At 43.5% G+C, this 17,270-nt stretch overlaps 2 protein-coding genes across 2 annotated transcripts in view; both read left to right on the forward strand.

Annotated features, from left to right (window-relative positions):
* The window catches only part of LOC306775876 (integrin alpha-5-like), a 47,387-nt gene extending 41,868 nt beyond the window's left edge, over window positions 1-5,519 (forward strand). The window contains exons 25-30 of the mRNA XM_079266426.1: window positions 414-572; window positions 699-794; window positions 2,727-2,840; window positions 3,551-3,652; window positions 3,748-3,870; window positions 4,811-5,519. Of these exons, the coding sequence (XP_079122552.1) occupies window positions 414-572; window positions 699-794; window positions 2,727-2,840; window positions 3,551-3,652; window positions 3,748-3,870; window positions 4,811-4,894 (678 nt within the window). The 3' untranslated portion in view covers window positions 4,895-5,519. The remainder of the gene's footprint in view (window positions 1-413; window positions 573-698; window positions 795-2,726; window positions 2,841-3,550; window positions 3,653-3,747; window positions 3,871-4,810) is intronic.
* Window positions 5,520-7,296: 1,777 nt separating this feature from the next.
* LOC306775880 (tripartite motif-containing protein 16-like) lies at window positions 7,297-9,439 on the forward strand. Its single transcript, XM_079266432.1, has one exon. The coding sequence runs from the start codon at window positions 7,312-7,314 to the stop codon at window positions 8,992-8,994; it is 1,683 nt and encodes a 560-aa protein (XP_079122558.1). The 5' UTR covers window positions 7,297-7,311; the 3' UTR covers window positions 8,995-9,439.
* Window positions 9,440-17,270: the final 7,831 nt, after the last annotated feature.

The raw sequence follows: 17,270 nt of genomic DNA on the forward strand, positions 1-17,270 counted from the left end.
TTATTAAGGGACTGTATGGAAATTAGAATTATTATGAATGTTGTTTTTATTCTTGCTGAAGGGAGGGAACCGTAAAAGGGTCTTCATTTGTTTTTTTCTAACCCTATATTTAGAGTTTATTTTTGCTTTCCATTGTGAGATGTATTATAGTGGATTTCATGTATTTTGTTATATGCCGAGGTCAACACACCTGTCTCTGTAAGAGGCCTTTATTTTCTTCACCACAATCAAACAAGTATTTTCCAGGACCAAAATGTCCACACTGAGAAACACAATGCATGTGGAGCTAGTTGAACATTATCTCGGACAAAGTGAAAGTTCTGGGTGTGGGTCATGAAAAGTGCCATTAGGAAATCACAAGTAAAATAATAAAATGTGACATTTTGAAATAAAAACCCAACTCTCTCTTTCAGTTGGTGAATAACGGTCCCAGCGCGGTCAGCCAGTCCACTTTAGAGGTGAGGTGTCCTCTGAGGGCTCACGGCCACGAGCTGCTCTACCCTGTGGAGGTGGTCACCGAGGGGCCGCTCAGCTGCTCCTCCAAACACACCTTCAATGCACTGAAACTCAAGGTGAGGACACGCACACACGAAAAACACAGCTGGGTTGGCATGGCGAAAGCGTTACCCGTGACCTGATCTTGGCCTCGAACATTTGACCGTCTGCTGATGACTCTGTCGATGTGTCGATGGATGCAGCTCCAGCCTCCAGCAGCAGAGCTGAAATCCAGCACTGAGCACCACATCCGGAGGAGGGACGTGTACAGAGACCTCCTGGCCGAACAAGGAAACCTGGTGAGACAACATGGAAGAGAGATAGTTGTAACAATGAACGGGAATATGTTTTCTGCCGAGCTGCTGTAATACAATCTGCGGAGTTCTTCACCTTGAGTCGAACCACCCGTGGTTACATGCTAATCATTTAAGAAGATTAATATCAATTTGTGTGTCCATAAATGGTGTTGTTTAGCCTAGCTTAGCACAAAGACTGGGAGCAAGGTGGAACTGTTAGCCTAGCTAAGGGAACAGCAGTTCTTTTTTCCATTCAATTGTCAAGCAAATTTTAAGCAAAGTAGAAGAAGAAGCAGAGGTTGCGAACAGGAAACAAAACAAGTCGACTTGACCATCTAACCACGAGGGGAAATGGGGAGAAGTCTTCAGGGACAGTTTTAACGGTTCTTTCATGTCGGGTAGTATTGGCCATGTTGCATGATTCGTGCTGTCTGGAGACAAAGACAATATAAATATGCATCAGTGACGACGCCGACAGCAGAAACAGCTGATCTGTCACTGAGTTAAATGTTCTCGATACGTCAGAAGTTATTCGGCAAAGGTGTTTTCACAATCCATTTCGCGCATTGACTCTTTTTTCTGACGAAGGCAAAAAAACTATTTTGCCAAATTGAGGAAGTTTTATCGAATTTTGCCATTTCCATACAGCTTTTCGAATGCAAGACTTTCAAAATTTGCATAAAAAAGGACATGTTGATGGAAACACAGCTGATGTGTTTTCCAGCAACTCAAAAGCTGCAGTATTTGTTGACTTGATGGCAGACCGAGCTAACAGTTGTTCCTCATCAGGACAGACGAGTTGACTCCACGTGTTCATGACGACGCCCAGGAGGTGTTTGTTTTCCTCCTTCTCGTTCCTCCTCGACTCAGCATGTGGAGGGAATCATGGTGACGCTGTTCTCTCCAAATAAAACCACAACAGAGGCTCTTTAAATCCATTCAACTTGTGTTGGGTGTTCAGTCCCACATGGGAGTGTGTTTTCATTAGTGGCTCTTTACTGAGGTTTTAATGCAACTTATCTTTTTCAGTCCCGTGTGGGTTCTGCACATTCATGTCGTTTATTTAGACCAAAATAGTCCAGTCAGAGGAAGAGGTAGCACCGGCCTCTGAACTGGAATCATAATGACATTATGTCTTTCAGCAGAGGAAATGGGGAAAGATATAATGAGCTCTGGTCAACATCTGCTGCTTGCTGTGATCGTTTGTGAGATGAAGTTAATTGGGTTTGTGATTCACTGGGTTCCTCTTCGTGCGGCTTGCGTCACTGACTGTAATGTTTGACTGCTAATCTCTCCTGCTATTCAAATGAACCGTCTTTAAGATTCTTCCCAGTATCCATGCGCCACTGAAATGACTTTTGAAACTGTGTACCTGCCTAAAAATAGCCAGAGATACACATTAGTAACAAACGAACAAAAGCCCCTCTAACCGTTAAAACTACGATGACACTAATTGGGAGCATGAGTGAAAAGCATCTTCAGTAGGAGACGATGAGACGGACATAAGATTAAATAACTACGTTACACGGCCGTGGCATCGTGGGGGAAGTGTTGATCGCTTTCTTGGAAGTAGTCAGATCCCTGAAGTAGCAACACCGCAATACTAAAACACTATACACTACAATACAAGTTGTGCATTGAAAAAGTCAGCAAAATGTACTGATGGCATGTACAAGTAGACCTCTCACAATTAGGTTGAAGCCACAGTTCACCCCGACCACCTATCTGCTTTCTACACACGTATCCACTCTTGAACAGTGTTACCTACTGAAATGTCCTTTCATATTTCATGATTTCTGCAGAAGAAGCTGCAGTAGATCATTGTGGTTTGAGGCTTCGAGGCCCAAATCAGCCAAACCAATCAGTTATGACAGTGACTCGTGCTGCAGTCGCTGCGTGCTGCGCATGTGTGACGGTGGCTTTGTGCCTCTGCAGACGTGCTCGGCGGTGGAGTGCTGGCAGCTGCAGTGTCACGTCGGGCTGCTGGAAAGAGGCGCCAACGCCATCCTGACTTTGCGCTCCAGACTGTGGGCCGAGACCTTCATCGAGGTGAGACGACGGGACGCAGCTCTGCACGTTTTTTCACATGTAACGTCTCGGTACGGGACACTGGAGTCAAGAGGGAAACACAGACCAATCTGTGGTCGTATACTGCCCTCTGTCGGCCAGGTCATCAAACTACAATTACAGATGTGTGTCCTAACTCCATACTCCATGCAGATTCTACACTGTGTTTACTACACTATTCATAGTGTCCTATATCTAAGCAAGTATAATAGCAGCAAACAACACAATATCTAGTCAACAGTAGACAGGATGATGGAAGATGATGCTGTGAATATCTGTTCGGGATTGTTTGTCTTGAAGTGGGTAAACTCTTAAAGGGACAGTTCACCCCAAAATCAAAACTACATATTTTCCCTCTTTACCTCTTGAGATTAACACACAGACCTTGTTGTGAGTAGTTTCATGAAGGAACTTTTGTTTCTTTCAACCATAGTTGCTACACAGCTGCTCTCAACAAGGTCCGTTTGTTATTGTGAGTATATTGTTGGCGCTTTGGGCGCCGCAAGCCCAGCGCCATATAGTTCCATTCGATTGGAGAGAAGGCAGACATCTCTACGGCCGATATCTCCAACATTAGGTAACTCACACTAAAACAATCTAGATTGGTGAACAGCACTGCAGGAGTGAACTGTCCCTATAAGATACTGGCAGCCTTCCAGCCCTTATTAACAGGTGTGTTTGCTTGTCCACAGAGGGCCTATAAGCAGTATGTTCTGGAGTGCTCTGTCCAGTACAAGGTGGACAGGATGCCGTATTCAATTCTTCCCAAGTTCAAGCCATCAGGATCCAAAAAGGTAACTTCCTCTGGTTTATTTTTATCTTCCCATGGAGATGTCAGTGAAAGGTCTGCGGAGGCTCATGTGGTCGCCGTGGTTTCCCTGTGGTTCAGGTGGTGACGGCTGTGATGTGGAACAAGCCGGACAGTCCGTTCCCCGTTCCAGTGTGGATCATCATCCTGGCTGTTCTAGCTGGGTTGTTATTACTCGCCCTGCTCATATATCTGCTCTACAAGGTGATGCGCCGATAAAGATGTTTCTGACTGGTTGGGATTTGTTCAAATTTAAAATCAGGACACCTGAGGTACAGTTTAAAAGGGGGTTAGTTAGTGTTACTACAGGGACCAAATGACACAGGTCTACAGGTCTACAGAGCACCATTTCATAAGACACAAAACCACAAAGAGATGCAAAAATACTACAAATACATGCAAAACCACCACAAAGAGACGCAAAAACACTACAAATACATGCAAAACCACCACAAAGAGACGCAAAAACACTACAAATACATGCAAAACCACCACAAAGAGACGCAAAAACACTACAAATACATGCAAAACCACCACAAAGAGACGCAAAAACTACAAATACATGCAAAACCACCACAAAAAGATACAAAACCACTACAGAGACATGCAAACCCAACTAAAAAGAAAGGCACAACGACTGCAGACGACAAATAGAATGACCACAGAGACACAAAAACGAAATTAAGAGTCACCAAACGGCCACAAGAGACACAACTCAACTACAAAAAGACAAAACGACTGCAAAGACACACAAAACACAAAGAGACACAAAACAAAGAGATGCAAACACACTACAGAGAGACACAAAATAACTACAGGACTACAAAAAATCATAGTGGCCTTGTTCCAAGTGTCTTGCTCTAGCACGGTGATGTACATATTTAACAATTTCTTGATAAAATATGTTTTAGCTCAAAAAGAGTTGAATTTGATCGAAACAAACTTATTACCAGGCCACGGTGGACCAACATCACAAATGCTTTTTCTATGAAGAAAACAGTAAACTGTACAACTTGTTACGTAAAGAAGAGTGTAACACCTGTGAGAGGAATGGTCATTTCTACAGATAGCCTTCCACTCACAGTCCAGTCTTTGTGTGCGATTGAGTCAAATCTGATTGTCCTCTCTCCATGTTTCCCTCCAGATGGGCTTCTTCAAAAGGTCAGACCCGTACGGCACCACCATGGAGAAGGCCCAGCTCAAACCCCAGGCGTCCTCTGAAGCCTAGATCCGAGCCGGAGCCTCCCCCGCAGCTGCTCCAAAGAACTGGAATCATCGTCTCTTTTCCCAAACAAATAAGGAAACGTGCGAATGGAAAAAAAACGCCGGCAACCCATTTCTGAAGGGACAGCTACGGGTGCTGTATCACTGGACTTGCACTAAAACGCCTAAGCAGGAAAGACCACAAGGGTCGTGCGGTTGAATATGCACTGCTGTTTCAGACATGACGGAGACGAGGGTTTCGCCCGTCAAGAAGCTCATCTCTGTTGACCCTGAAAGGATTAGAACTTCACAGCCCATATCAGTACAGGACAAGAAATGCACCTCCAACAAAAAGGCACGAATGCTGCTGTATTTCTCCATTCCCAAAAGGTGCGTTCAGGCCATGTTTGCAATCCCAGCGTTCAATATGCCTTCGTGTGATTTATACACCACTCTTTATTTATGGCACAGTGCTTTTCCTATTGGTTGTTGAATGTTGTGCTGTAACTGTCTGCAGGACAATCCTGACGAAACTGCAACGCTTAACTTGAACTATTCCTCTCCCACATTGGGAGGTATTGTGTGTATGTCGTGTCGTATGTAACGTGTTCATTGCGTTGTGACCCAGAATAAAAGCATTGTTTTGTATACCCACCAACAATGTTTCTATGGTGCTACTTGTGAAGGTTTTGGAGATGAAAAGTGCAATAACCACAGATCATAGTCATTGTAGTCTGATGTTCTTTTTTATCTCAGGTTTTGAGATGACAGATAATGTTTTTTGCAATTTATATTTCACTGTTTATCAGTTCTCCATCGTTGGTAATCCAAAACACTGCATTGCTCGACTCTACATTTCCTCCCTCTACAGGTGGTATATGTTACTACCAGTATACATCGCTTGTCTTCTGATGCCTTTAAGTGCTGTCACGAAAGTTAGTATTTTACAGTCTTTCCACAATTGTTAACACACATTTTCTTTGGCCCATTTAGTCAAAACTCTAAACACAAAACTCAGCAAATCCAAAGAGACACAAAACAACTACAAAGAGACACAACATGACCACAAAGAGACACAGATCAATCACCAACAAGGCTCAACAGTGATTCAAATCTCTGTGTCTTAGTGGGGCCTTTTGCATGTCTGTGTCCAGGGCCACTGAAGGCAGTTGGTGACGCATGGTATGTGAATACAACACACTTTCTTTGTGGTTTTCTCCAGAAAGAAAACAGGAAGCAGGGTTCTCATATATGCTGATACTGATATTTAGCGTGGGGTGGGTTTCTGTGCTCTTGTGCTGCCTGTAATCATCTGGGACTTTTCACTCTATTACAAAAATGACAAATAAGGGAAGTTATTATTATGAGAAATGTTTACTCGTATAATAATTAATACACACATTCAAATAATAAAGTACAGACGACATAATTATTGCAGCCTGAATGTATAGTAATGTGAAGACAACAACACATGTTCTATGAGAGAAGTGAGGACGCAGTGAGTTATGTAGGTTGATATTCAGATGAGGACTTGACCTCAGGCCCATTGAACATGAGATCAGAGGTGAGATGTGACTGTGGACCGTGAACTGAAATGTGTCTCAAAAGGGAGAGTTGGCATCAAACTGTTCAAATACATTCTGAATTCTTTCCAGCTTTTCTAACTCACCACTGAACTCAAGACAAATATCATTACAGATCAGCTCCAAACTGCCTCATGAGGAGCAGAATGAATCCACATCTCTGGTTACTAGTAAATCCTTCTCATCAACAATGAGAGCTCTGCTCTTCAGCAGCATGTCAGTGTGTCTTGTATGTAGGAGGGCAAAGCGTTCAGCAGCTTCTTCATGTGTGAGTCCACCAACATGTGAGACTTGAGATGAATCCTCACATGTTAAGTTCAACTCTTACTAGTTAGTTTGGAGACAACTTGTTGTGTTTTATATTTCAACCACAAGATGGCGCCATGATATGTAAAGCACACACAGGTGACACGTTACTGCAGGTGATACATGATGTTTGATCACCAGTGACGTCATTCTATTATACACACACACACACGCACGCACGCGCACACACGCGCGCGCACGCACGCACGCACGCACACACACACTGACTATTAACCGAGGCTCTGCTTGTGAATGAGGAAGCAAAGTTGACATTCACAGCGCTGCTCCTCTTCCTGGAATGAAGCACAGCTTGATAAGCCCTCCTTCTTCCTCCTGCTCTCAAACACAGCGGCTCCACTCTGCCCACGTGTTTCCTTGTTCCCTCCCCTTCAGTTCTACAGTTTTAAAGATGGCTGTAACCAACATGGTGGTGCAGCGATAGAGCTGACAGCCTCCATTCACTGAACAAACACATGTTGTTCAGATCAGAAGTCAAAGCAGAGTCACTTCTAGTGAAGCGAAACTCAGACAGTCGTTGTCACTGAGAGGTGAAATGGCGCAGAAAGGAGTTCAGCTGGATCGGGAAGCCATCTCTTGTTCCATCTGTCTGGATCTACTGAAGGATCCGGTGACTACTTCCTGTGGACACAGCTACTGCATGAACTGTATTAAAACACACTGGGATGAAGAGGATGGGAAGAAACTCCACAGCTGCCCTCAGTGTAGGCAGACCTTCACACCGAGGCCTCTGCTGCTGAAAAACACCATGTTAGCAGTTTTAGTGGAGGAGCTGAAGAAGACTGGACTCCAAGCTGCTCCTGCTGATCACTGCTATGCTGGACCTGAAGATGTGTCCTGTGATGTCTGCACTGGGAGGAAACTGAAAGCCTTCAAGTCCTGTCTGCAGTGTGTGGTCTCTTTCTGTGAGAAACACCTCCAGCCTCATTATGAATCCCCTGCCTATGAGAAACACAAGCTGGTGGACCCCTCCAAGAAGCTCCAGGAGAACATCTGCTCTCGTCACGATGAGGTGATGAAGATGTTCTGCCGTACTGATCAGCAGTGTATCTGTTACCTCTGCTCTGTGGATGAACACAAAGGCCACGACACAGTCTCAGCTGCAGCAGAAAGGACTGAGAGGCAGAGAGAGCTGGAGGTGAGTCGACTAAACATCCAGCAGAGAATCCAGGACAGAGAGAAAGACGTGAAGCTGCTTCAGCAGGAGGTGGAGGCCGTCAATCGCTCTGCCGACGAAGCGGTGAAGGACAGCGAGAAGATCTTCACCGAGCTGATCCGTCTCATGGAGAAAAGAAGCTCCGATGTGAAGCAGCAGGTCAGATCCCAGCAGAAAAGTGAAGTGAGTCGAGTCAAAGAGCTTCAGGAGAAGCTGGAGCAGGAGATCTCTGAGCTGAAGAGGAGAGACGCTGAGCTGAAGCTGCTCTCACACACAGAGGATCACAACCAGTTTCTACACAACTACCCCTCACTGCCACCACTCAGAGAAGCTACAGACTCGTCCGCCATCCATATCCGTCCTCTGAGCTACTTTGAGGACGTGACGGCGGCTGTGTCAGAAGTCAGAGATAAACTACAGGACGTTCTGAGAGACAAGAGGACAAACGTCTCACTGGCAGCGACTGAAGTGGACGTTTTCCTGTCTCCTTCACAAGCAGAGCCCAAGACCAGAGCTGAGTTCTTAAGATGTTCAAGTGAAATCACACTGGATCCAAACACAGCACACACAAAACTGTTATTATCTGAGGGGAACAGAAAAGCAACAGTTATGAGTGAACAACAGTCTTATTCTAGTCACCCAGACAGATTCACTGCATGTTCTCAGGTCCTGAGTAGAGAGAGTCTGACTGGACGTTGTTACTGGGAGGTGGAGTGGAGAGGAAAAGGAGTTTATGTAGCAGTCGCATACAAGAATATCAGCAGAACAGGGAGCTATGATGAATGTGGTTTTGGATTTAATGACAAATCTTGGGCGTTACGTTGTTCCAAAAACAGTTTTATATTTCGGTACAACAAGATCCAAACTCCCGTCTCTGGTCCTCAGTCCTCCAGAGTAGGAGTGTACCTGGATCACAGAGCAGGTATTCTGTCTTTCTACAGCGTCTCTGAAACCATGACTCTCCTCCACAGAGTCCAGACCACATTCACTCAGCCTCTCTATGCTGGACTTTGGTTGTTTTATTGTCATGGAGCCACTGCTGAGTTCTGTAAACTAAAATAGACAGAAGTGATTCATGGAACAGCAAATTCATTTCTGTTAAACTCATTTTGTGTCCATTTTTGCTGAGACCTGATTTTGTTGACCTGTCCATCAAAGATTGAGGGCGGTACTTTGACATCTTGTCATCATTGTTGTGTACATGTTTGAGTTCCTTCAGGTGGAGCTCCTTCCTGTGTCTGTTAAACCATGGAGGCTATCACTGCTCATGATGATCTTTGCTGACCTGAACTCACATTTCTCTGCAGGAAAATGTAAACTTCTCTGCGGTCTAAATGTTTGTTGTGAATGTGTATTGATGTATTAGTTTGTTGTTGTTTCTCTTCCACTGCATGTGTCTTAAAGAGAGAAATCACCAGAGCTTCTTTTATCAAAGAGATTTTGTTCTCACCACTTTCTGTAAAGATGTCTTTCATTAAATTTACATTTATTTGTTTCAAAGACTAAATGTTGCTGTTGTCTGAATTGATGAGTCATACTGATGGATGTGAACACATTGAAGGTTTACATGATGAAGAAAGTCATCTTGTTTCAAGAAGATAAAATCCTCTGATCTTGTTGTAAGAACAATCAGTCTGTTGAGAAGGAAACTCGTCTGTTTGGAACTCTTTCTTTAAGATCCAATGATTTGATATTGAAGTCTCTTTCAGTGATTGTACAATGTGTAGTTGTCTTAAAGGAAGAGCTTCTTTCAGTGGTCTATGATTCAAACTGCCTGCAGTCATCAGAGTGTTCCTGTAAGTGGGTTTAGTGGGAATACTTGTTTGTAGCTTTTCTAACTCACCACTGAACTCAAGACAAATATCATTACAGATCAGCTCCAAACTGCCTCATGAGGAGCAGAATGAATCCACATCTCTGGTTACTAGTAAATCCTTCTCATCAACAATGAGAGCTCTGCTCTTCAGCAGCATGTCAGTGTGTCTTGTATGTAGGAGGGCAAAGCGTTCAGCAGCTTCTTCATGTGTGAGTCCACCAACATGTGAGACTTGAGATGAATCCTCACATGTTAAGTTCAACTCTTACTAGTTAGTTTGGAGACAACTTGTTGTGTTTTATATTTCAACCACAAGATGGCGCCATGACATGTAAAGCACACACAGGTGACACGTTACTGCAGGTGATACATGATGTTTGATCACCAGTGACGTCATTCTATTACAGGATGCCTTGTTAACATGTTTGGAAATGTATAAAAGTGGTTTGTAACTTAGAGCTCTTGCTTACAGGTTTTATATAATGATAAAGCGTTTGAGTGAAGAAGGACTTCAGAAGTTATTCCCGTTATATTATCAAGTGTATCTAGAACAGGGGTGCCCACACTTTTTCGGCTTGCGAGCTACTTTTAAAATGACCAAGTCAAAATTATTTAAAATGTATTAAAAATGCTGAATATATATATATATACATATTAGGGGTGTAACAATACGCGTATTCGTATTGAACCGTTCGGTACGAGGCTCACGGTTCGGTACGCATGACGAACCGAACAATACGTTTGAATTGTATGTTGTTGTTTTTTAAACCTTTATTTAACCAGGTCGTCCCATTGAGATTAAAAATCTCTTTTTCAAGATGTAAGTAACAATACAAGATGTAAGTAACAATACTACATAACATTAAGGAGCAGTTTTTGTTTTTTATGCTTATGTGTTGCTAAGAAGACACCTCAGAAGATGGGTCACTCAGGTATAGTTCCATCATTGTTCAAAGTCAAAGAATGACTTCATGACGTTAGTTTTAATGAATAAATATGTTTTAAAATCAACTACATTTCTCTGGCATTTATAGTTTTCTACTGTACCGAACCGTACCGAGCCGAATTTTATTTATATAGCGCTTTTCACAGACATAATATCACAAAGTGCTTAACAGAGCAGACATTTAAAAGCATAAAAAACACAATGTGACCCTAGGGTCAATAAATTATCTACACAGAGAAAAAAATAAAAAATAAAAAATAAAATAAAAATGTAAAACATATTTTAAGAGCAGGTCTAGGACATGGGTTTACTTTTACACAAACGCCAGCCTAAACAGGTGGGTTTTTAGCTGGCTTTTAAAAGTATCCACAGTATCTGCGAGCCGCAGAGTTGCAGGCAGAGCATTCCAGAGCCTCGGGGCCACTGCCTCAAAGGCTCGGTCACCACGGGTCTTAAATCGTGTGCGTGGGACTGACAGAAGACCTAGAGCATTTGACCTGAGAGTGCGGGCGGGTGAATAGGGGCGAAGTAGATCAGCTACATAAGCCGGAGCCTGACCGTGAAGTGCTCTGTAAGTGATGGTGAGAATTTTAAAGTGTATCCGAGATGCTACAGGAAGCCAGTGGAGAGATCGGAGTACGGGGGTGATGTGAGACCGTCGGTTTGTCCTGGTGAGTAATCTGGCGGCAGCGTTTTGGATGACCTGCAGACGGTTAAGAGCAGATACACTGAGTGATGTGAAAAGTGAGTTGCAGTAGTCAATGCCTGAAGAGATAAATGTGTGTATGATCATCTCTAATTCAGGTGTTGATAATACAGATCTCAGTTTACTGATATTTCTTAGATGGAAGAAACATGACCTGTACAGCTGCTTAACATGTTGGTCAAATGACATGGATCGATCAAAGAAAATCCCAAGATTGCGCAGGTTGCAATGGGCAGCAGAGGAGAGTGGACTAATAATCTGCCTGATCATGGGGACAAACTCCTCTGGAGCAATAACTAGGACCTCCGTCTTAGAGTCGTTGAGTTGTAAGCAGTGTTCTGCCGTCCAGTCTCTGATGGCATTGACACAGTCAAGGAGCCTAGTTAATGTGAATGCCTCGCTGGGTTTGAATGACAGATGGAGTTGGATATCATCTGCATATAAGTGATAGGACACATTATAACTTTTTATAATCGGCCCCAAAGGTAACAGATAAAGGGAAAATAACAGAGGCCCCAGAACCGAGCCCTGCGGTACACCACAAGAAAGTGGAGAGGTAACAGACACAAAATCACCCACAGAGACATTGAAACCTCTGTCATTGAGGTAAGATGTAAACCAGTCTAACGCTATGCCAGATATGCCCACCCAATCACGAAGCCTCTTAATGAGGATGTCATGGTCTACAGTGTCAAATGCAGAACTGAGATCCAGAAGAACTAACACAGAGCAGTCACCTGCATGAGATTCTCATGTGTCAAATGACACATGAGAATGTCATTTGAAACCCTCAGGAGAGCGGTTTCAGTAGAGTGTTGCTTACGAAACCCAGACTGGAACTTGTCGTACATATTGTGCCTCTCCAGTGCAGCAGTAAGTTGTTTGGCCACCACTTTCTCTAAAATTTTGGACAAGAAAGGCAGTTTTGATATGGGCCTGTAGTTCATGGGCAAAGCTGGATCTAAGTTAGGTTTCTTTAATATGGGCTGGATAGTGGCATGTTTGAAATAGGAAGGGACAATTCCTGTAGACAATGAGGAATTGACAATAGATGTTACTGCATGGCCAATAGTTAGCAGAACGTTCTTAAATAGAGAGGATGGTATTATATCCAGAGGGCAAGATGATGGCTTTGTTTTGTTAATTAAGTCCATCAGGTCTTGAAGGCTGATAGGCTGGAAAGAGTCCAGAACAGCAGGAGATTGCGAGGAGCTACATGTAGATGAACAGATCCCAGGCTGAATGCCAGACCTAATACCTGTTACCTTATCATTAAAATAGATCAGGAATTTGTTGCAATCGTCAACAGAACAGCATGGTAATGTAGAGACAGACGGTGAAACAATTCTCTTCATTGTGTCAAACAGAATCTTGGGATTTCTCTTTGAGGAAGAGATTAGGTTGGCAAAATAAGCAGTTCTAGATTCCTTTACTCCAGTATTAAAAGAAACTCTGAGGTCTTTGAGATATAAACGATGCACTTCTAGCCCAGTGGCTTTCCAGAGCCGCTCTGTCCTGCGACACTTCTGTCTCACGCTGCACACAGCGTCTGTCATCCACGGAGAAGTGTTATAGGCAGCCCTGGTCCTTTCCTTAAGAGGTGCCACTTTATCCAGCAAAGTGGTGCAATGTTCATGAAATGACTGTATCAAGAGTTCAACATCATTGAGATTTGTGTTAATATCACAGCAGAAGTGCATAGTCTAGCTTGATAATAGAGGTCAGAAAGTCTGTGAACTCTGATAAAAACTGACCTGCAGGACCTGGAGGTGTACCTTGTTTCACAGATGACCTATTGGAGGCGCAATATATGTTGCCGTACCTTGCATAAGTGCATGAACCCTTATGGCACAATATAATTCTGGACATTTTTGGTCATTACCTTACTCTGATGACTTGCACTGAATGGGATTGGCCAGAGTTGCACAAACTGAGTTGTCAAACTCTGACAGACACTTGTCAATCTGCTCTGTAGCGCGCACTGTCAAGTTACGCACACGCCTTCCGTTGAGTCGCCAGTTCTGACGCGAGGTTTTGGAAGTTTCCCAAATCATGGCGCTGCAGCTTTAGCTTCTTTAGTAGAAATGAATTGGAAGGCAAACTAATTAGCTCGCAAGGGGTTTTGCAGTAGCTCGCGCGGTTGACTGCGCATATGTGGTGACCCGTGTGTTAGAAAATCAAGTCGCAGATGTCATACGGACATCTCATTTACAAAAAAAAGAAAGAAAAAAAAAAAGAAGATTTTTTGAATGGCATGCGATCTACCCGCACTATCTCCGCGATCGACGTATTGGGCACCCCTGATCTAGAAGGTCCAATACCAGAAAGGTGTTTTTATCTAAACTTAAGTGTGTCAACCACTTGCACTTAAGTTATAAAATTATGATTTAATGAAAACAAAAGTGAGTTTTTAAGAAATATGCATATTTATTTGTCAGTATCTGCATGCTATCCAGACACTAAAGTAAAGCTGCATGTTCAGTCTTAACTTCCAACGTTGCAGCTGCAGCTTTTGTTTTCATGATGCAATCTGCTGACATGATGAAAAACATCAACTGTGCATGACTGTGGATGATATAAACTCATACTGAGCACACAGATGTTTAAAGATATGAGATAAAGTATTGATCTTTATTCAAATAAGGTTTTAGGTCAATTGTACAGATGCTGATCAGCCTTCAACGTTGCAGCTGCAGGTTTTGTTTTCATCACTAGATTCAACTTGATCACCCTGATGACGTCACGTTTGTAAAAGACCAAATCTTTCTGAATTTATAACTCTCTTGCCAGGTGCGGTGGCGCGCGCCTGTAATCCCAGTTACCGGGAGGCTGAGGCTGGAGGATCGTTTGAGCTCAGGAGCTCTGAGCTGCAGCGGACTGTGAAGATCCGGTGTCTGCACTAAGTTCGGTATCAGTATGGTGCTCCTGGGGGAGCCCGGGACCACCAGGTGGTCTAAGGAGGGGTGCACCGGCCCAGGTCGGGGCCGGAGCAGGTCAAAGCCCCAGTGCCGCTCAGTAGTGGGCTCGCGCCTGTGAATAGACGCTGTAGTGCAGCCTGAGTAACACAGCGGGACCCAGTCTTTATACACTCTGTCTACTGTTCAACAAACAGCTGATACAGCAAGGTGTTTACATGTTACAGCAGCTTCATCACTGCTTCTTCATATTCTAGTTCCCATCAAAATATTCAGAAACCAGTTGTGTGTGTTTGTCCTACAGCGCCTCCACCTGGAGGAGAGGAGCAATGACACCAAGCACAGCAGTCAGTGCAGCTCCACACATACAGCAAACTAACAGGACGTTCAATCAGTGGCGGGCCGTGCATTTTATACCTGCGCCTTCACTGCTGCCCTGCAGCTGAAATACCACCTTCTAACCACATTATGGCACCACAGGTATTATTCATTTTTAAGGCTGTAACTATGTACAGCTTCGTCGAGCGTTGAGTATTTAGAAAATGCAAAAGCCTAAATTCAGGAAAATACAATGTTCTCAGCTGGTCTGGCTGTGGGATCCACTCTCATTCCTTAATGACAAGCCACAACCCAAAGCAATTATCATCGGATTTTAATTTCACAACTGCAACATTGAATGTACTGCTCTGCAATGTCTTTCCTCGTCTCAGTCTCCTGTGTCATGGTGTGTGGTACATCTCACTCAGTCAGAATGCCCGTATTTGATTGGTTGAGCTGCATCACGTGATGTGATTGACTACCCGACAGCCTCTGCTGTTATGATAGTCACGTGCTCGCCCACTGACCAATCACAGAACACTGCACACGGCAAAGCGACACATGGACACTGAGCTGCACGTAATGCTGACGTCATTATAGGCTGGCGCGCAGGCTCTGACAGTCAAAGAATACGCCCAACATGTCAAACTAAGATCTGATTGGTTGAACACTCTGACAATCAACAATATCGTCCCCATTCACTTAACCTGCACAGGGATGCACTCCTGAGTGTGCAGGCCTGGGGCATCTCTTCTAACCTCGAGACACAGAGGTGAAATCTGATTGGATAAAAGCTCTACTTAAAACAAGCTGCAGTGGAAGCAGAGCAACTGAGGAAGACAGTAGCTGTGCAATGAGAAAATAAGACAATGGGAAAAATATTTTTAAAATTATAATACATGTTAATAATAATACATATTTAAGAAAAATTATTAAATTATAAAATAGATATAGCTTTTTGATTCTGTTTAGGCCAGCAGAGAAGGCCTTGCAGGCCCTGACGGCCCACCACTGCATTCAATCAACGTGATGGAGAAGTGAACAGTCACAAACAAACACTTTCTCTTTGTTTTTATGTTCAAATAACACAAATATGTCCATAATAATACTTCAAGGTATCAACATCTGGATCAAAATCATTTAGAAATGTGTTTTTCTACCTTGTTGTAAATGTGTTTTCATTGAGTGGATCTTATATCAGCCTTAAATATGAACAGCTGTGAAACAATACAGAGAGCTCATGGTTCAGCAGCACAACACGTGGTTTACAGTTTGAAGTGACTGAAGCGCAGAGAGATGGAGTCGTTACAGAGCAGGTAACACTCTCAACACATGTGGATATTATGGGATTAATAACATTTCATGAATCCATCTCTGTGATGTATTGCAGAGCTCTGATGTAGCTGAAATGAAAGTTGAGGAAAAAATATCAATATTAGCAGAAAATAGATATTTATGTGATGATTGTGTTGACAAACGGGTCACAGTTGTTTGCTGACCTCTTATATTTCAATCATCTCGTTTCCTCACTTCATCATGTTTTCCTCATTATTTCATGGATTTCCTAATCTTCACCAGAGATGAGGTTCCTGCTGTATTTTCAGTGTCAAAAACCGGGGTGGTTAGTAGATATAATAAAAGTGTTTAATAATTCATAATTAAGAATTCATAATTAGTCATAAACATAAGGGTTATGGGAATGCATAATTAAGATAAACATAAAGTGTTGTAGGATTATAGAAGGGAGTAAGTCATAACTGACAGGATTTGAATGTGTTAGCTGCAGTGAGAGCGAGATGTGAAGACAGGCGTTTACTGAGGTGTGAGCGTAGGTAGCCAATATAAATTGAGATAGACGGAAGGGGAGGAGTCGCGAACGAATATGAGGGCGGGATATAGCCAAGCGTTTTTCTCTTCTGTTATTTTAGGGTCCTGGGGAAGACGTGTTCTCCTGGGACTGGGAAGAGTTTTTTCCAAAGTGGGTTAATTGTGTAATATTTCATGAGATTAATGTACACCATTGCATAACTGTAATTGCAACAGCAGGATTAAAATCCTTTCTGACGGTAAACCAGTTTCGGTAACGTTTTTAGCGCCGTGTGACTGAAAAGCTATCAGTCTGCGTGTGCTGGCCTGCTACACTCTCCTCGTGAGGAGTTTTTTCCCTCCACAATGTTAGAACCTCCACCTACAGCCTCCTCCAGCAGTCCACAGCCCTGGCCTCCACCTGTCGATTCTGGTCATCATCTCTCCTGCTCCACCTCCAGCCTCTTCCAGTTCCAGCCTGCAGTCTCCATCTACACCTTGAAATACTTGCAAACAGGTACCGCCTGCATATCCACCGATGGCCTCTGTCATTAACCTGCACCTCCACCTCCCTGAAGATATTCACTGACCTAAACCTCTACCTACAGCCTTTTGCAGAAACCTCCACCATGACCTCCACCTGAAGATTCTGCCTACAGCCTCCGCCCGCCCACCAGCATGTTGTGAGACAGCTGCACCTACACCCTGTTCCAGATCCTTCCTGCAGCCTTCATCAGTAACCTGCAGTCTTCTTCTCCACCTTCAGAAAGGTGCAGATCTACTGTATCTGTGGTGTCTCAGGGTCTTTCATGTGTTTTCAGCTCATCAGGT

Source organism: Melanostigma gelatinosum (genome assembly GCF_949748355.1).
Source record: "Melanostigma gelatinosum genome assembly, chromosome: 3".
Classification (NCBI taxonomy): Eukaryota; Metazoa; Chordata; class Actinopteri; order Perciformes; family Zoarcidae; genus Melanostigma; species Melanostigma gelatinosum.